The sequence below is a fragment of the Vicugna pacos genome, chromosome 7 (assembly GCF_048564905.1).
Source record: "Vicugna pacos chromosome 7, VicPac4, whole genome shotgun sequence".
NCBI classification, from domain to species: Eukaryota; Metazoa; Chordata; class Mammalia; order Artiodactyla; family Camelidae; genus Vicugna; species Vicugna pacos.
The window spans coordinates 25,692,292-25,708,382 of record NC_132993.1 but is presented as its reverse complement, the minus strand read 5'-3'; the positions used below and the strand labels follow the sequence as shown (position 1 = coordinate 25,708,382).

Genomic DNA, 16,091 nt, shown 5'->3' with positions numbered 1-16,091 from the left:
GGAGAAAATATTTGCAGATGATATGACTGATAAGGAATTAACACCCAAAATATATAAACAGTTCACACAACTCAGCATCAAAAAAAAAAAAAACCAATTTAAAAAATAGGCAGATGACCCGAATAGGCTTTTTCCAAAGAGGAAATGCAGATGGCCAACAGACACATGAAAAGATGCTCAACATCAGGGAATGCAAATCAAAACCGCAGTAATATATCACCTCACACCTGCCAGAATAGCTATCATCAGAAAGAACACAAATAACAAATGTCAGCAAGGATGTAGAGGAAAGGAAACCCTCTTACACTGTTGGTGGGAATGTAAATTGGTTCCACTACTGCGGAAAAAGCATTACGGAACTTCCTCAAAAAACTAAAAATAGAACTACCATATGACCCAGCAATTCCACTCCTGGGTAAAAATCTGAAAAAACCAAAAATACTAATTCAAAAAGGTATGTGCACCACAATGTTTGTAGCAGTATTATTTACAACTGCCAAGATATGGAAGCAACCTGCATCCATCAACAGAGGAATAGATAAAGAAGATGTGATGTGTGTATAAAATAGAATACTACTTAGCTATGAAAAAGAATGAACTTTTGCCATTTGTAACAATATGGATGTACTTGGAGGGTATTATGCTAAGTGAAGTAAAACAGAGAAAGACAAATACTGTATGGTATCACTTATAGGTGGAATCTAAAAAGTAAAACAAACTTGTGAATATAAGATATAGGGATATAGGGAACACAGATATAGGGAACAAACTAGTGGTTACCAGTAGGGAGAGGGAAGGGGGGAGGGGCATTACTTTGGCAGGGGATTAAAAGGTATAAACTATTAGGTATAAAATAAGCTACAAGGAGATATCATACAACACAGGGAATATATCCAATATTTTATAATAACTATAAGTGAAGTATAACCTTTAAAAAAAGATACAGCAGCTTCTTTAATCAAAATTATAGAAAGATTATTATTGTACACAAAAATCTGGACCTCTTAATATTTTGCTAAAAGGACCTTTGGGTGTCAGCTGGGCTCACCGTGGCTCCCACGCCTTTGGCCTTATCTATTGTTTCCATTGCCAACATGTGATCAAGACCAGGGTCCAATCCCAATTCGCCAATGACTGTGATGCCGGCATCTTCCACACTACGAGAGATGGAAAGAGAAGGGAGGGAAATTTAGATAGCAAACAAAAACAATTCCCTGGAGCTACTTTCTTGAAAATGACTGAAACTTACCTCTTTTCTAATTCTTTCAGTGCTGGGGTGATGTAGCTTGCAGTGATCATATTAACTTTGCTTATGATGCACGCCTTGGCCACAAGAGGATGCAACGCATAGGGCAACAAGCTTAAAAACAGAGGGCAAGACTAATCAGAAACTTTCCTTCCCAGCACTCCATCCAATGTACTAAACGTGAACTGCACTAAAGATATCACGTTGATTAAATTATTCTCTCAGAGGCGACCAACGACTCCTTGAAGACTATAGAATAAATTCATCCTGTTATCACGTTTAAAACGCTCCACAATATGATCTTCAACTAACCTTTCCATTTTTCCTCCCTGCATCGCTTTCATAAATCATGTCTGGGAACAAAAGAAGCTACTGAAATTCTCCACTCACAGCCTTCACTTTCCCCGTTCTGGACCTTATCTCACTGTGCCTTCCACTTGAAATAGTCCACCCGCCCACCCACCCACCGAGGTCATACCTTCCTTAAAGAAATGTCTGAAAAGGTATATCTTCCAAGATGCTTTCCCAGATTCCCCCAAATCCAAATCTTCCTCTGCATCCATTCAGCTATCTCTTTACAACATTTAATGGAATTTATTCCACTCATCCCTGTATTTCTATGATTTTCTGTCTTGGATTCCCTACTAAACAATAGCATTGCTATTTTTTTTAACCTCCACATCTCCCAAATGGCTAGTGTTAAACTAAGTCAGGGGGACCCATATGTTACGTTAAAGAGCACAATCTGAGAAACGCCAGGTGAGGAACTAAGGTTCAATGGCATTGATTGTGAAAAGGCTACTGAAACAGCTAAAAGTCTATATGGTGAGCAAAAAGTGAAGCTGTATTCCAAACTCCACTTTGATTGGGTTTTCTAAACCCAATGGTTTAGAAATGATTGGCTCTGTACTTTCATGCTGGGACTATACAATCACACAAAATGAGTTTCCATAAATGTTGATATAAATGAGTATATTCATAGTCTATCCAAGGAATAATAAACATTCTGTCAATCACATAACAATATTTAAGTTCTACTAGCTTATTGCCCATTTGGTAAAGCAATAAAGCACCAATGAAAATATAAACATGAACGTACAAACATTATTACGGTATGTCACCGTACTCGTTAAATTCCTCCCGCATACTTCAGATTTTCTCTAGTCCACATAAAACAGAACAATAAAACTATCTCTTAGGCACTTACTCCTCCTCAGGTTAACAGAACAGTTTTGCTGCCTAGATTTAATATCATGCAGAATAAAATTGTATAAATTTTTTGCCAGTATCAATAGGAAAGCCCTTGATCTCTGGTTTTTTTTTTTTTTTGGCTTTTTTAACCAAAAAGAATTATTACTAAATCTGGTAGCCTTTTAGAAGCCAATGAACAAAATACTTGCAAAACTCCGTTGGAAAAGAATTAATAGAAAATGTTTAATGGCATTATCTTAAAAGTTAAGTGAGGACATCTTGTCACATTCTCTACATTGAAAAGTTGTATGCTAAAAATTTTATTAAGACCTAATAATATTTTTAAACTTTGGCACGATCAGCACTAACCTAATATGCTGAGAACTAGAAGGACAGGACTTTGATTGATGGCACCTATTTTAGACAAAGGGATTTAAGTTCATAATTCACTGTGTATATAACGTAGCAATTACTCAGGAGGACATAACTCAATTAATCCAAACAGCTGGAAATGCCATTTGTAAAAATTCACACAAAATACAAATCGAATTTTCAAAGTAACTTACCAAACTCAATTACTACTTTGCATTAAATCATTTAAAACTAACCTTGCAAAATAAAACCATGAGGATTTGATATATTATTATAAAATATTTTTATGAAACACATTCTTTACTCATTTTACTTTAGTAGTCCCTAACATTTTATTTACATCTAAACATTCTTTCTCCAACTTAAAAAATAAAAAGTTACGTAAGGAACCTACAGGATAACGATGTTTCACAGCACTTCTACTGTTCAGCATAGAAACTCAGCCAATGGAGAAAAATCAAATATAAAGCAGATTTTGCTAATGCTCAGTCTTACTGAAAGCCATCAGCTTACTGACTTTTAAAAGTTGCACATATTAATAGATTATTGTCTGTGTCTGTTGTCATATTTTGCTTTTAATTCCATTCCAAACATGTTTAATAGTGGTTTTTTTCTCTTTTTTTTTAATCAAAAAACAATGTTATATTTAGGTACCTATGTGTGGCAAAACAATTTTTTTTTGTTTTATTCAGAAGGCTCACTTTTGAGCAAGGACTTACTTTCATTATCATATCCTGACAGACAAGGTCTATTGGTTTTTGGTAAATTTTTGTTAAAAAAATAGTTAATGCACAGTAAGTTTATATACATTGAATAATATTTTAAGTGCCCAAAGTGAGCCTAGATTTAAATACATCAAGAGATAATGCAAAAGTTTTCACTTAGAATTACCTTTCTTTGTGTCTGTTTTCCAAGCCCTTTTTTTTTAAAAAAAAGGACATCACAGAGCTTTCTCCAAAGATATCATTTGAGTCTGATCTAACTATGAAAGTCATCTAAGTATAAATAAGCAGGTAATTTCTTCCTTCCACCTTGGAAAAATTATATTCTAAGTATACATGGCTCATTCTCATCACTTTGATATTTCAAAACCATGTTTAATTATAGAGTGACCCTCATGTGGCCCTGTATTTGGAAGTTAGATCTGCATTTTTATTACACGGTGAAATGATATATTTAAAGATACATCCTCAGCTAAGGCTAAAAGTGGTCATGGAGCTAGAAAATCTACTCATCTTCATTTAAGCTTCATAAGTCCAAAGGATAAAACAGCGACCAGTATATGAGCCATGAGTGCCTCATGACCCAGCAAGTCCACCTCTAGGCAGATACCCAACAGAAATGTGTACATATGGTAACCAAGAGACAAACGCTAAATTGTTCTTGGCAGCACAATTCTTAACAGCCAAATTCCGGAAACAACCTAGACATCCATTAGCAGGCAAATGAATAATAATAGTATATTCACACAATGGAATATTATGCAGCAATGAGAATAAACTTCAATTACAGACAACAACACAGATGACTCTCACAATCACATTGGTGAATGAAAGAAGGCAGCCACAAATGAGGACGTACTGAAAGATTCCAGTTGTACAAACTGAAAACTAGCAGAAACCAATCTCTGTGTTAGAAGCCAGGACAGTGCTTACCCTTGAAGGATGGGACTAGTAATAAAAAGGGGCATAAGGAGAGCTTCTTGGTTACCATTCTGTTTCTGGATATGGATGATGGGTACATAGTGTGTTCACTTTGTGAAAATTCATTGAACTACACACTTAATGATTTGTGCACTTTTCTGGATGCACACTTCAATTTAAAAGTTTACTGATAGATGAGAAGAGGAGAGGAAAAGGGAGGTGAAGGAAGGGGAGAGGGGAGGGGAGGGGAGGGGAAGGGAGGGGAGGGTCGGGGAAGGGAGGGGAGGGGAGGGGAGGGGAGAAAATACAGAAAGAGAAATGACAACAACAATAAAATAGATGGAAATCATTCCTTGTTACATACTAACCTGATGACCAGATCCTGTGCTGCCACCAAGGAGTGCAACTTCTCTTCTTGTTTCCCAATGACCAGGCTAACAGGATTAATATTATATTTCTTGCCTAACTGTTCAATTTGATTCTTCATGTCAGAGGCTATTTCAAGAATAAAAAAGTCCAATCTTTAGATTTCCTTCCACTAGTCAGTGAGTAAGACATGTTTCAATATCTCTAAAAATATTTTTTTTCAAAGTTTAGAAGCAAGACAGTCATCTAAAATTCACAAAGTAACCATGTCTTGAAATCAGTTTTACTTCTTTTTTAACAACTGGGGCTTATTTACCTACTGTTATTTCTATACTGTCATCTCTTGACAGGTATTCCAGTACAGGCTCAGATACGTATCCAGATCCAAGAACCAAGACGTTTTTCTTGGTGCCCATTGAAAGGGACTGAGCGCGTTCCCTATTAATAAAAGGGGGGGAGGGGAGAAAATTTTTAAGAAAAAATCTTTATATAAGAAAATCTTGCTATCCCCAAGCCAAACTAAAACTTATAGACTATGAAGCAATAATTTTTCCTACATACTTTACGACAAGAACCTCAACAAAAGTTCCCTATACTAGCATTTTCCACAAATTCTTTTAGATTTTGTAAGGTGAACACTACACCCTGACGTCTCTGCGGTGCATGAATTCCCAGTATCACCAGCGAGGTGCAGATGCTGAACCAATGCCTGGCTGACTCACAGCTGAGTAACTTGGTCTCACACCTTCTCCTTCTCTGGGAACTTAATTCAAAATCATGCTAGAGCCTGACATCAGGAACCTTATTTATTTACTCCTCACAACATCCAGAGGAGACAGCAATCGGTGGAGATTATTATCATCCATATTAGAAACTGTCTTGACGTTTATCTTTAGGGTCACTTGAAAGCAGTTAAAACCATAATTCTGAAATCACAAATATCATGGGTTAAATGCAACAAACCTAAGACGAGTCACTAGGCAGAATTTTAATTCTTAGCCTTTTGTTGTTGTTGTTGGAATTTATGCCTTCCTGACAGATAATTCTTTGTCTTTCCTGCAAACTATGACCTCCAAGACAGTTAACTAAATCATATCCATCTTTATAAACCCATTAATGCTCACTGCATCTTGTCTTAAATATGGAAGATACTCATGAAAGTCTTTTGAATTAAATTCCCAGATGTCACTGTAGAACCACGGAAATGGCTTGGTGTCAGGGACTTAAGCAGAAGGTTCTGTTGTTGGAATCTCTTGGGCCAGGATGTCTCTCAAACGTTAACCCTTTCAGTAATTATAAGTGAATAAAAATAAATTTAAATATAAAATGTCTCTACCCACCTTCACCCCCAATGCTCCTATTACTGATGACATGAAGTCTCCTTCACCTTCTGCCCCCATCCCATCCCACCTCCCAGAAAGAAACACTACTACTAGACTACTGTATATCCTTTCTAACAACACTTTCTATGGGTTGTGTAACTGAAACATGTTATTGTGATATCCAAAAAATAAAGTGTTCAAAATACACTTTTAAAAACTTGCTCCTAAGTTTTAATACTGTCCACCCCATCAGCCACCCCAAACACTCCAGGTTAATAATCACTCTGGTAAGGAATGAAGAGAACAAATGGATAAGGCAGGGTTCAAGATAGCTCAAATTTCCTTTCAAAATGCAGTCTTCATTATCAGTCTCTTGGCACCAGATCCCTCCTGGGAAGGCAGACAGGAAGTCCTAGCAACTGGAGCCAAGCAGACCTGCTGCTACATGAAATACAGTATATAAAGAGGGAAGGTATCATCGTGACTGGTCATGGTGGGCACGTCATTGGGATTAGTAACATACAAGATCATCAGATGCGGAGAATCCAAAGACACACAGAGCTACATCAAACAAATACGTGGGCAGCTTTCCCCTATGAGACACTCTCCTATGGGGTTATTGAGCTAGTGGCCTTTTTTTTTTAACTTTTTTTGTTGATTTATAATCATTTTACAATGTTGTGTCAAATTCCAGTGCAGAGCACAATTTTTCAGTTATACATGAACATATATATATTCATTGTCATAGTTTTTTCTCTGTGAGCTACCTACCATAAGATCTTGTGTATATTTCCCTGTACTATACAGTCTATAATCGGGCAGGATTTCAAAATTGTAGAATAGCTAGTGGCCTTTTTAAAAATATATATACACACTCTTGATATCATGCCAAGATACTTCACTGACACATAATAAGTAACCGTAAGCTACATACACCAAAAAAGACATAGTAGTACTCGATCTGGTCAGATCTCTATTTACTCTCTGTAGGGTAAAACTACTGAGAAACAAGATCAGACAGTTTCTTTGTTTTTAGTTTTTCCACTCTGGCTTCTCCTGAGAATTTAGTGCATAGGTTACTTTGTTAAATGTTAATAGACAAGTGGAACAGATATAAACATAGATCAAATGCAATCAGCTGAAGAAGACCAGAACGTTCCAAAGAAAGGTCAATGTTTCCGAAGTGTGAGTAGTAAACCCAGTAAAGGAAACAAGAGCCTTTTCTAAAAGAACTAGTCTCTTGAGCAGATTTGCCGCATAACGTTTCGGTGCCTTCCTCCTTGTAAGAATGCCCAAGGAAAATTGGCCTCTCACCATTTTCTCTCTTCACTACTTTTTAAAATTTCTCACCAAGAGCCCTCTTTGCTGAGTATCATCTTAAGCAAAAAAGCATCCAAATTCTTAGCTAAAAACCAAACTGAAGCCAGTGTGAAAGTGTTAGCGTGCTCATTTTCTTTCGAGAGAATAACTGAGACATTACAACGTGCAAAACTCTAGAGAAAGCAGCAGAGGAGACCCAAAGGACTGCGCTTTTGGACTTCTGCGTGCTCACACAACAGTCTACAAAGGGTATTAGACGGCCAAAATTACGTTACAATACCGTTCAAGAGGAAATAATTCATGTTGGTTTTGGCCAGTCACTTAGCTTGAATTTCCTACATTTACAGACATTTAAAAAAATGTATATATACCTAGTATCACGAATTCACATGGGAGCATAAACAATACTCATGAGACCCCAGGTCAGACTAGAAATATCAAACAAGAGGATCTGAACAATGCTTACCTGCTCTCTCGGAGTTTCTGGATATATTTGTATTTATCAGACAACGTGCCGTTGGATGTAATTACTGCCTAAAGGTATACGACACAAGACATTTCTTTAGTCACTTCATTTAGTTCCACAAACATGGGCTCACGACTAGTACAGGAGAGACAGGGTGACACAGATACAGAAAGGCAGGGAGAGAAAAAGGGAAAGAGGGAGAGGGGAGTGACGCTGGAAATACATTCATGAAAAGAGATTATCTCCGTAACTTACGTCTCGAACCACAGGAGAAAAATTCTGACTCTCAAGAGACTGTGTCGCATCTGATAATATCTGAAAGGGAAATGAAATTGGAAAGAGATAAATGGCATTGTAAAGGAGGCTTCTCGCTACTTATATCCATATTAAAATGTTAGCCAAAGGAAAAAAAGAATTTAGAAAACAGCTTTCTGAAAAATCACTGAATCGTATAAATAATTGGTAATAGAAGTTTTCTACAAGCAACGAATTCTGCCCCTGAGAGCATGCTACTTCCGTATAATTTCTAATTCTAAAACCAAACATTTAATTATAAGCATCTTTGCTTGTTGGAATCATGAAAAAGCTTACGCTTCCCCACCAGCGTGATGTGTCATATTGAGCACACAGGCAAATACCACCGCGAGGGTTACAGCCGTGGTCCTCACTCTGAGGGCCCCCACCCCAGCCCCAAGGGCCAGGCCGTTCTATCAGAAGTGGAGAACGGGTGTTCCAGACAGCAGGGCCACCAACCCTCCAACAGGGAGTCTCCCTCAGGTCAGTATCAGTCCCATGCATAGGCACGTCAACATTTCAACAACGTCAAGTCTCAAGGAAAAATGACTTCACCTCGTAGATCTCAGAAAGTCATTCACGCTCTCCCCATTATCTCACAGGAGTGGGTCAGATGGCCAACAAAAGCCACATCTCTCATATTAACATCCCAGCATCCTTCTAGTCCTCCTTTTTTTCCCCCAAGGAATCCAAGTCTTGAACAGACTACCAGGGGGTAAAAGTCATCTAAGTCAGCAGTGCTACTTCTGATGAGCCGGGCCGGAGGGCTAATGAGACAGTCGCGCCCTCCTCATCCAACGGTTAAGGTCTAGCACACTCGCTCAGCTAAGAAAGGGCAAAACGTACCCACCAGATGCTGGCAGAACAGTATTTATTTACTGTGTTAAAATAAATATTTAAACCACTTTAATGTATCCCTGGGATATGGGCTTTAGGGGGGTGGAAAAAAGATAAATAGACATATTCACAAGCCAGGGCGTCCTTTGGGAAACTCATGGAATCAACACACCTGGGGTCCCCTGCTCCTTTCTCCTGGGCACCTCTGGAGTGTTCCCTTCTCAAGCCGACTTCTCCACCTTCCAACTCTGTCTACGAGCCAGGAGCCATGCGGAGACAGCAAAATGAGCTCAAATTTCACCTGTATAGGTTGAAACCGCTGAGCTCTTGTGTACCTTTTCCCCCTCTCTGCTCTTTAATTCCACAGCGTTATTTAGGCCTTGCTGGGACCACAGGAACCACTTCCCACTCCTCTTGCTTCCATTTATCTCCAATCTAAAACACAAAGCTGATTATTTTCCCTATTTTAAGTACTCCGTAGCTTTCCATCGCCCTCTAGACAGTGTCAGGCCCCCTACCTGGCCTCCGCAGTCAGGCTCTGCCTCTCCTACCCAAACCCTCCCTTTTTTTTTTTTTTTTTAAACAAATTGAAGGTTTGTGGCAACCCTGCACCGAGCAAGTCTGTTGGGCCATTTTTGCAACAGCGTTTGCTCATTTTGTGTCTCTGCGTCACATGTTGGTAATTTTCACAATATTTCAAACATTGTCATTATTATTATATTCGTTATGTTGATCTGTGATCAGTGATCTTTGACGTTACTACTGCAAAAGGATTAAGGCTCACTGAAGGCTCAGATGATGATCAGCTTATTTTAGCAATAAAGTTTTTAAGTTAAGGTATGTACATTGTTTTTTTAGACATAATACTATTGCACACTTAACAGACTACAGTATAGTGTAAAACTAACTTTTATATGCACTGGGAAACCAAAAAGCTTGGCAGTTCTTTTTATTGCTATGTTCACTTTATTGCAGTGGTCTGGAACCGATCCCACAAAATCTCTGAAGTATGCTCCGAGGTACTTTAAATACAGCTCCCATACAGTTATCAGAAGAGAACGCAGACATGTATACTTCATTTTTCAGTGGTAAGCAGATACACATATATCAAGGCTGCAAAGAGACAGTCACCAATTTTCACAAACATCCAGTGCTTAAAAATAGGCTGAGGATAGATGCCACCAAGGCGATCCCACCACACTGCTGAGGAGGAAGGTGCTGGCTTCGTCATTGGACATCTAAGCAACACCTGGGCTGGCCAGAAATCTCCGACACCTCATTGTCTTACGTAACTCACCATGTCCCACTGCCTAAAAGTCTATCAGCTACTGATTTAAGTACATACAAGCATATCACCTTTTTTAATGTATGTTTTCCATCCAGCAGTGGTGACTTAGCACTTTTCAGACCAATCCTCCAACTGAGTAAAATCAGGTAAAACCTGACAAGTCTCAGCCTTTAGGTTCAAAGGTAGCAAAGACTTGCTGCACCACAGTTCTGGAGAAGGAAGCCCAAAGAGAGGAGTCCAACACTTAGCACCACTTTTCTTAGACGTAGTTGCCAATGTGGAAGCAGAGGCTGGGATGCTGAGAGGTTGAGCACCAAGCAGCAGAGAGACTGAGAAACTGAGAAGAGCTTTGGGCCGACTTTAAGCAATAGGGTACCAAAAACTGGAGTTTAAGTTCTGCTGAAGGGGACCCTAGCAAAGGCCAGATTTTCATTTGAGACCCTGAAAGCCTGTATTCTAAAGTAAATGGTAAACTGAAAACCACTGGGTCCCCAAAGGACTAAAGGCCAGCTCTGAATGGCCTCCACCCCTACCTGAATTGAGGTGACTTTCTCCTGGCCTATCTCCCTTCCAGAAACAAAGGAAGTCTTCTTTGGGGAAAATGACACAACATCCAGAGCCTCAAATCATCTCTAAAACTTTACACACTCAATTTTCAGCATTCAATTACAAATAAACAGGTATAATAAGTGGTAAGAATTGACTGAAAACCAAGAAAAAAGTAAAACAGAGAACATAAGCAGACCCCAGATGTTTACTGAAATTATCAGAAGTGAGTTTAAACTCTGACTAATGTGTCCAAAAAAAAAAATTTTCCCCAAAAAGGTAAACCTAATCCATAGTTATTAGACAAGATGGTAGGTCCCTTTAGGAAGGAGAGTGGGAATCATGCTGGGAGAGGCACAAGGGGGTTTCTGGGATGTTAATATTGTTCTATATCCACCTATGTACTGTTTACCTGGGTGTCTTTGTCATAATTTATCATGCTGCATACTTATGCATCATCTATCTGTGCCACTTTAATATTTACACTCTTATACAATGTAAAAAATTATATTTTGTTCTTTAAAAAAAATTTTTAATTATCCCTCATCAGTTACATGGGCTAACCCTCAATCACACCTTTCTAAGAGTTCACTGAATTGGCTTGATTTTCTCCAAACGTCTGTATGAGATCAACTGTACTGAATGAATGGCAATTTTGATTAAGGACAAATTGAAGTGAAAAAACGTTCTAAGGGCCAAAAGAAATAAACTTACAATTGAATTTCTGAAACATAATAATTTGTGAGTTGAAAATGGCTTGGAACAACTTCTTAGAGTGGTTGATGATGCCAGAGCAACCAGACATTCCAAGACATTCCAAGAAATAACAGTCAAACCCACCCGCAAAGACAAATGAGCATTCAACGTTTCCCATAATTTGATGTAATAAGCTAAGAGTTGCTCTGAACTACATACCACTGTGTCTAACCAGGATAATACCTGCTGCCTGCGTTTTCTAGAGCCTGTTAGGTCTCCCTGCTGACTTTTTCAGAAAGGGTTAAAATGGAATAGTATGAGAAAGCCAGGAAGGTCACAGACTGGAAGTCGCACCCTATTCATGCCTCACTAACTACCGTCCCGTTTAAGAGTGAGAGCTCCTGGGTGAAACTGTGGATGCAAAGGCCAAGAGCCACTATTCATGCCTTTGGAACCACGGCCAGAGGCAGACAGTCATCAGCAATAGAAATAAAGCAGGAGGGGGATGAACACGGGCTACACACTGAAACAAGAAAGATTTTCTTAATAAAGAAAACGGAACTTGCACAGTATTTCAGCATCCAATCACTGATCACAGTGAAAGATATGCGACCAGAACACAGGTTGTCATTTAACTGTCATTTAACATTAGTGACTAAAATCCAGTAACATTTTCTATATTTATGATCTTTCAAATCTGCTAATCACAGGGCAGTAAGAATGTCCCAGAATGAACTGACCTAGGAAGCAGGGGAAAGAAGTTAAATTAAAGCAAATATTTTATCACATGTCAGGAACACTCTTAATAAAATGTGCATGATAAGAGGCAAGTGCAGTGGTAACTAAGCACGGAGGTGGTTATACAATCATATTTCCCAAACGGCAAGTAAGCAGAATATGTAAAATAAGAGTGTCAATAAGTACTTTGGGGAAGGGCTGGCATTTCATTTTACAACAGATTTCTTAGACACGGAAGACCAGAACATTCATAAGATCATTATTCCACTGTTCTTATTAAAGCCACAGAGGTGCTGCGGACGCGACCCGTCTGCTTACCATCTCTTCAACATAAGGGTAAAGCATGTCTCCAAAGTATTCTGTAGCTTCAATTGGAAGCTGTGCCGGCAAATTGTCAATGGAACACATCAGAATCCCAGAGCCTTCAACACTAGGAGAAGCAACACGCTTTATTCAGACGGACAAAATGTTATTTGTAAGCGCTAATGTTTCCAGATGTTGACTCCATTACATTTGTTTCATAATCATTTGTGACTCTGTACCCCAGTTACCCCAGTACATAAGAAAACAAACAGGACTTTTCAAACAACACTTTTCCCTTCTTCGGCAACCCGTCTCCCATTTAAATACAGTACATATGTATTTAAGCTTTCAGATTTTTATGTGGTTTTTCTATCAATTTTTTTTAATATGCTTGAACGTATCTCTGGAAATTTGCATAGCCTTCCTACAGATGTAAAATATTGACTATGTTAGCCTCATATTCCCAAGTGAGCAAATGATGTATCATCTCAGCTTTAGCGAACTCACCTGCCGTGAATAATATGCTGATCTGCATCATACATGCAAAAGGGACGCTCAATTGTTGTGCACTCCGTCATAAACTCAATAGACCCTCCTGTGTCGGCCGAGATGTCACATATTGCCACAAGTCTGTAAATAACATCGATACTTAGATGAGGGCATGGAACGCTCAAGTTTCCAACAAAATTTAAAATGAATAAAAATGAAAGGTCCTTGAACAATTTTCAGTGTAGATGCCAAACATCTCTGAGGCTCTCAGCTCTTTATCCTATAGCTCACTGTTCAGGAAACTGATCTTCTGGGATATAGAGAATCTTCCCAGTAGCAGTTTTAGTCTCCACAAGCAAAAGGAAAAAGAGGAGGAGGAGGAAGCGGAGGGAGGATGAAGGAAAAGGAAGAGAGAAAAGTAAAAACAAAAACCCATACCTTGAGAAATCATTGCGAGCAGCCTCAAGTTAACGAGTTTGCCAACTTTAAATCACTTACAAAGGTTTCATTACACCATCCCCATCCTGCTGAATAGTACATGATTTTACATATTATGACAGAAATCTCTGTAATTAGGAACAAAAGTCTCAGCCTAGGATTCAAACTCCTTGAGCAGCTGACCAGTTTTCCTGCCCAACCTCCCAATTTCCATTTGCCCATATAAACTTCATACTGGGGCTAGACTGTCCCACTCATTGTCTTAAATTGTGCTTTGATGGCTCCATATTTATCAAACACCAATCCTATCACCTGAAATTCTTATTCTCCTCACTCCTCCTAAAGGCCTTGCTGCGCCCTCGCTCCCACTCTCTTCTACACTCTTGTGATACTGGTTGCTCCTAACATTCCCTGGGCATTTACTTGGTGCCAGCCACATGCCTGAAGGTAGCAACCATGTTTTTCCTCTGCCCTTCAGCTTAGCAGAGTGCCAGGCAGACCAGGTGTTCCACGAATACTTACTGATTAATTAATTTATTCAACACCTAGTAATTATTTGAATGACTACTATATGTCAGACAATGTACTGAGTACATGTGACCAGGATAAATAGGGCCCCTGTCCTTAGAGAGATTAAGTTCTAGTAGGGCAGGGAAAGTCATAAACACAGGGAAATAAATGATCATAAATTTCAGGGGAAAAAACCCAGTAACAGACTGAAGGGAGCTGGGAACATGGAAGCAGGAGACGACCTCTCTGAGGAGCTGCCTTCTGGGCTGCATGTGGAGTCACAGAAGTTAAGAGAATTCCCAGGAGGGAAGGTTAACTGTCAATGTCTGCCAGGAGGTCGAACAAGACAAGGCAGACAACTGGCCATTGGTAGTCAAGTCTTGTGATGTGCGGGTCCCCGATGTGTGACACCCTCACAGGGCCTGGCTGAAAACTGCCATTACTGCTGAAGTCCTTACTTGTGTGGCAGTGCCGGGCAGCCTTCAACACCAGCACCTGAGGACTTGCCTGGAGCCAGCAGACTCTGAGCATCTTGGCGAGTGAGCAGACGAGGGGTGTTCTGTTCCCAGTAGATTCCATTAATTAAACAAGTTGTATACGGTGCGATCTGTAAAGCAAGTTCCAAGTTCAAGGAGAGAGGAAACAGCCTTTCTCAAAGCAGGGTGCTCAAAGAGACCTACCAGTCAAGTTCATGAGAAGTAATTTAACGTTACTTCTAACTGACTTTGTTATTTGCCAAGTCGTTCGCCACCTTTCGAGGCAGAGACAATAAATACCCACCCAGATTTCTGTGAAGAATTACCCCCATTATAGAGAAATATATGAACATAAATATATTAATATTCCCGTTCTGTAATGCGTTGCGTAGCTAAGAAAAAGGAAATAAGAGAAATTCCAGGGACCTAGTGCTCTATTTCCAGCTCAGTCTCTAGTTGGATGTGCTCTCAGTCATGCTACCTCAACTTCTCTGGGCTCTGTCTTCCTTACCTGCCAGGCGGGGATAATACGTACCCCATTCCTCAAAGGAATGCTGTGAAGATTAAATCAGATAACATCTGTAAGCTCCACGGACAAGTGTGCTACGTGCATGCGTACATGGTAACTAGGTCAGTATACATTTTAGGATGCATCCAACCACCCCACACTTCTGTGATTGGAAAAAAGAGAAGGGATGGAAATATACTCGATTCAAGGTTTTTCAACTTGAAATGAGTTCTATAACCGTTTCTCAAGCACCTCAAGCATGCTCAAGCTACAGGTAACAGCCCTTCTCTGTAACATGCTCTACATGCTATGACGCTAAGTTTCACACTAGCATCTAAAAGCGTTATATTCTTCAAACATATTTAAAATGACTTAAAACATTCCTTTTCACAATAGGAAATAAGTGCACAATAGTGCCTACACTTTGGTTGGTTTATTTTGAGGAGGACTGTACAGTGACTACAGAGCCCACAAACATATTATCCTTCTCACAGGATGAGACCAGTGTCTCCCCATCAGAAGGATCGGAGTTGGAAAGAGCTTTTTTGTAGAGTGGGGATGGGTCCGTGCTTATACAGGTAACTCTTTCATCCTGTCCCCTGTAATCCACGGCATGTATTTCAAGAAGACTAGCTAAGCTTATGGCTGCAATTTGTGGCCATAGAAGGGACAGACCTATGTTGAGCTCACACCTCACAGACATTGTGCTTGGTCAACAGTACTAACTAGTTCAGGATTAAAAATGGAAAATGGTAATCCACAGGAAATGGTTTAGAGCTATTGGGTACACCCAGACCCGGAGTAGAAACAGACTCAGTGAAGCAAAGGGCATGCCCACAGAAACCGCCAAAGCCACTGAGCAAAGGCCAGTCCGAACATCAGTAAAAGCCAGCAACTCCTGAGGCCACCTCACGGTCCCCAAAGGGCTCACGAGGTAACACGGGGAACTGACACCCGGTCCACACACTCACAGTTTCTCTCTTTGAAAGCAGCCTAACTAGGGTGTAGCATGAGCAGCCAAGCCCGCAGCATTGGTGCGATA

General features: G+C 39.7%; 1 protein-coding gene across 2 annotated transcripts in view; it reads right to left on the bottom strand.

Annotated features, from left to right (window-relative positions):
- AASS (aminoadipate-semialdehyde synthase) overlaps window positions 1–16,091 on the bottom strand; it is an 86,690-nt gene that overhangs the window by 16,286 nt on the left and 54,313 nt on the right. Inside the window, exons 9-18 of one of the 2 annotated variants that reach the window (XM_072964591.1) lie at window positions 14,524–14,672; window positions 13,136–13,258; window positions 12,644–12,755; window positions 9,230–9,358; window positions 8,182–8,241; window positions 7,927–7,994; window positions 5,135–5,256; window positions 4,821–4,947; window positions 1,250–1,360; window positions 1,049–1,157 (exon numbers count right to left, since the gene is read on the bottom strand). In XM_072964591.1, the coding sequence (XP_072820692.1) occupies window positions 1,049–1,157; window positions 1,250–1,360; window positions 4,821–4,947; window positions 5,135–5,256; window positions 7,927–7,994; window positions 8,182–8,241; window positions 9,230–9,358; window positions 12,644–12,755; window positions 13,136–13,258; window positions 14,524–14,672 (1,110 nt within the window). The remainder of the gene's footprint in view (window positions 1–1,048; window positions 1,158–1,249; window positions 1,361–4,820; window positions 4,948–5,134; window positions 5,257–7,926; window positions 7,995–8,181; window positions 8,242–9,229; window positions 9,359–12,643; window positions 12,756–13,135; window positions 13,259–14,523; window positions 14,673–16,091) is intronic. The other variant, XM_072964592.1, reaches the window with a different exon arrangement.